The sequence below is a fragment of the Solanum tuberosum genome, unplaced genomic scaffold, assembly GCF_000226075.1.
Source record: "Solanum tuberosum cultivar DM 1-3 516 R44 unplaced genomic scaffold, SolTub_3.0 scf00035, whole genome shotgun sequence".
Lineage (NCBI taxonomy): Eukaryota > Viridiplantae > Streptophyta > Magnoliopsida > Solanales > Solanaceae > Solanum > Solanum tuberosum.
Window position 1 is genome coordinate 611,672 of NW_006238963.1, and position 4,629 is coordinate 616,300.

General features: G+C 35.7%; 1 protein-coding gene across 1 annotated transcript; it reads right to left on the bottom strand.

Moving 5' to 3' along the window:
* Positions 1–1,555: 1,555 nt before the first annotated feature.
* LOC102596287 (proline-rich receptor-like protein kinase PERK15) lies at positions 1,556–4,266 on the bottom strand. The gene is made up of 8 exons (XM_006342697.2): positions 4,047–4,266; positions 3,418–3,967; positions 3,150–3,352; positions 2,773–2,899; positions 2,633–2,704; positions 2,369–2,552; positions 2,154–2,286; positions 1,556–2,064 (listed from the first exon to the last, which is right to left on the bottom strand). Exons 2-8 carry the CDS (start codon positions 3,569–3,571, stop codon positions 1,816–1,818), a joined length of 1,122 nt encoding a protein of 373 aa, XP_006342759.1. The 5' UTR covers positions 3,572–3,967; positions 4,047–4,266; the 3' UTR covers positions 1,556–1,815.
* Positions 4,267–4,629: the final 363 nt, after the last annotated feature.

Sequence of the window (4,629 nt, forward strand, 5' to 3'; positions counted from 1 at the left end):
ATAGCCTTTTCCCGATATGTCTAAAGCAAGAAATTCAAGTTTAGAAAGATTTGACATTATTTAAGAAAGAAAAATTTATACCTTCGAGGCTTTTAAAGTCTTTACTTGAACTGGCAGAGACTCGTGCTGATAACGTGTTATAAAATAACTAACTAAAATTAATATACTGAAAGAAGGACAATTGAGAGAGTAATGTATTTCAATACGTATATATTCCTTTGTAAATGTAATGGCTATTTATAGCCAAAAGATGACTTGCAAATGTATAACTTGGCCATTTTAATTGGTCAAGTGATGGTGGCCCTCCAATGGGTTAGTCCCACAAGGCATGAGCCTTGGCTTTACACTATTACAAGTGATGTAAGTCCTCAAATTGTTGGGGGCCACATGGCATCCATATTTGCTTTACAACATCGAGAACCATTTTTTATCATAATATTTTAGATATTCATGCAATCTACTCTTTCTGTTCGTATACAATAGTTCTTCAATAATATCATATAATGTTTAGGTCTTGTTTCAAATATATTTTGTGTATTGAATAGTTTTTAATAGGATTTTGGCCAACATTTGAGCTGGTGTTAGTCGGAGCAGGTTGAAGCTGAACAAGTCTTCATTGGTGTCGAATTCATGGCGTTTGTGAGAGGTTAAAACTTAAACATTCAAGTGTATATTACACGACCATTCTTCGATTTCTCTGACCACCGACAAGGCCATCGAAGCTCTGGACGATGTTGAAGAAGATAAAAAGTTCTTTCTTTCCAGAGGATTCTGTCTGTCTTTGTTCTTAATTTGTTTACTATTTTGTTGTTTCTACATATCAGAGGCTTGATTCGAGGTAGGTAATAGTTGGTATGATTCTCGGGTTATGTATGTATGTGCCTGTGGGATAAGGAGCCTCAAATTTACCAAGAAAGTGTTGCAAAAAGTTACTTGCATACTATTTAAGTGAAAATTTTGACTTTTTATTACGAATACTTTTAGTCTATATAACTTAAACTCATCAAAACTATGAATTAGCTTAACTATGGTAATTAACGAGTTATCCTTATGGTTATAGCATGATTTACGCCTTTTTTTCTACTTTACGTGCTCGTTTTGGCAAGGGTATTAGGCTAAGTTGATTGAATGGTTAACTACATTGCAGGATAGCAGTTTTACGATATCCAGTACGACTACATCAATGACAGAAACATGTTGGATACTGAAGGTTGAGAAATCTCTTATGACCATTTATCTTATTGAACGATTTTCGCCTTCTAAGTCCTTGGAGGTATCTTACTGGACTCTATTTCAGAGTCCATACTTTCAAATGTGATCATGTTCATGCTCTGAATGTGCTGTTAGATCTTCTAATTCATGATCTGCACCGGGATATCGATATTCATCTTGAGATTAAATCCAATGAGAATAAACTACTGGAATTTCAAGAGTACTAATATCATGAACTTCATTTAACTTTATTGAACATGAGTCTTTTTCTAGTTAAAATATAATCATCAAGGCCACAACCACAATCTAAAATGGATCATTTCTTTCACCATATCACATCAACTCTATCAAACATGATGAATAATATTCATGAATCAAACAATAATGTCCTTAAACACCTATTAGGGGTATTGGACTTTAAACGAAAAAATGTTGCGATTAATAATTCAGGCCCCGGCCCTCCGCTCATCTAGCTTTGTTAGATGAAGCAGAAGAAGTTGGGGAGGGAAAAACTATTTAAGCTGATGTACATTTACTTGTAGCCCAAAGGCCGAATTCATTCATGAAAACAGACTAGGTGTAATTGATGACTCCGTCGTTGCTTCAGTTTGTAAATAATTGACTCCCTAGAGTAACAGTGGAAGTACCTTCTCCCATAACAGTTGTGTGCATCATCTCCCTCTCAAGAATCTTTTCAAGATCCAACACGACCGTTTCCATGGTTGGTCTATATCTACCAGGGAAACTCATGCATCTCAACGCTATCTTGACGAAATCCCTCATCACCTCAGCAGTGAAGCTTCCCAGCAGCCTATGATCCACTAACTGCTCTGAACTCAGCTGTTTTTCAACCTTTTTGCCAAGTTTACATAAACATATTCAGTAATAAACATGATGAATGATGCAGATGGAGATATTGAATTTTGGTTCTTTTAACTTACCCAATCAAGTACACTTTGGTTTGATCCAAATTCATCTATATGTGAAGCATCCCTACCAGTTACAAGCTCTAACAGGAATACTCCAAAACTGTAAACATCACTTGTCTCACAGTGAATTCCAATTTGGCTTATCCTGAACACGGAACAGAAAACGAATCAAAAAGTAATTCAAAGTCAAGTTTCTACAACTTCAAATGAGGTAAAGTGCTATTTACTCTGGATCTTTAAAAGCATTGAAAGAACTCAAGCCAGAAGGACCTGCATCATCAATTTTCTCGAGTAGCTTTAGAATCCCCGCGTCTGCAACTTTGGCAATGAAGTCCTCATCAACCAGAACATTAGCTGTTTTAAAGTTCCCATGGATTATTGAAGGGTGTTGGCTATGTAAATGACTTAAACCTGTTACATTTAAGATCAAATTTAGTGTCATTCTTGGATAAATCAGGACACTTAAACTCGAACGAGTCTTTATGATATACCTTTAGCTGCTCCAATAGCAATAGATAACCTTTGCTTGAATTCTAGCTTTGTTGCAAATTCCTTTCCTGTGTCTGACAAAAGAACCAATATTCAGCTTTGGCATATAATCGCGGGTAATGTCTACTCAATAGAGCCCTACCATACAAGTGATTGTGCATGCTTCCATTAGGCAAATACTCGAAAACCAGCATGGAGTATCCACTGTCTTGACAGTAGCCTAAAAGACTGACCAAATTGCGGTGCTGAATCCTTGATAAACGAGCAACCTATTATTCGAAATGCAAAGTTAGAGAATAGCTAGCTTTAGAATCATATGTGTAGTGATCAGACATAAAATTGAATTAGATGGTTTCCACTTCTAAAACAGGAATATGAAGTAGGAAAAATTGTATCGATTCCTTAAGAAGGGAATGAATGAAGTGAAAACATGAGTAGGACTAATCCACTCCTTGTTGTCTTGCCCTTTTCTTGTAATTCAATTAAACAATCAACCCCCCTTTAAATAGCTAAACATACCTCTTCAGTAAATTCCTGTTTTGGAGTCCCTAAACGCCTTTTTATAGCAACAACAGTTCCATCACAAAGCAATCCTTTGAAAACCAGACCAAAACTCCCACAGCCAATGAGACTGTTCTCATCAAAATGCTTTGTAGATTTCTCCAATTCTTCCATTCTGAACAGCCTTGATGGACCAAAAGATCCTCCCCTTTTCAGCTCCACTGAAACACTTAGAGTTAGCATCGCGTAAATTTCCATACCTAGATAGTGATGATTGCTACATTACCTACTGCAGATGGATCTGAAGAAGCTGAGTCTGAATTCCTATTTGAATACTTCCTTCCGCGAAAACTCCGAAAACATACAAAGAAAATCACTCCCAAGAACACTACTACAACCCCTCCAATTCCTCCTGCTATAGCTGCAAATGAACTTGCCATTCAAGAAAATCATCCAATTTGAACATTGACAGTTTGTGGTTCAAATTACTGTTGAAAAAGTCTCATGTCCTTCTTCATGAATGAATAAAGGTAGCAACTTGATGAACTCACTCCATCAGTACTAAAGTTCAGATCAAGAAATGGTGGTCCTCTTGATTGTACACTTTTATTATGTACTACTTCAAAAAAATAATTACTGAGAAATGTTGATTTTCAAGAATCCATTTGAGAAATGGTAAGGAAGCAATGCAGCCAATTTCCTTCCATAAGACAACTCATTGGGCTAAAGTTTCATAGTACCCCACTTTCTTGTCCATGCATTCACACAAACATATGTCATTCAAGAAAGTAGCTCTACCATAGTTTAAGAGCCCCTCTTTTGCCTGCTCAGTAAAACTAAAGAAAAAGGAATTAATATGAGTAGCTTTCTTCAGATCCTGTCTCTCTTTACACCAATTCAGTTAAGATTACATACCTTATCAGTTGTACAAGTACTTTTTGATTCCTCTGTGTAGAAAGATAGTTGGCATTAAAGGTGTATGTCTTAACAATTTCCACACACAAAGAATAAAATTATCTTAATAAGATAAAATCTTGATATAAGGGGGATGTTACAAACCTCAAATTTTCACATGAAATAACTAATAAAATGTGTTTTTGTAAAGTCTTGGGGTACCTTTCATAATGGAGAGAGGTTGTCATCCAATCTCAGTAGCTTTTTAACTCCGACAACAACAATATATTCAGTGTAATGAGTAGCTAGAACTATAACAAATAACATATTCGGTGTAATGAGTAATTGTAACTACAACAACAATATATATCCAGTGTAATGAGTAGTTATAACTACAATAACAAACAATATATTCAATGTAATCTCACAAGTAGTATTTAGGAAGGCTAGGATATACTGTGGGGTAGCCACATATAGCTTAGGGTAGCTAGTCGGACACTTGACCACCCTTCGTCGAAAAATTATATGAAGTACTCCCTCCGTCCATTTTTTTAATTGTCATGTTACGCTTTTCGAAAGTCAATTTTGACTAATTTTTAAAGTT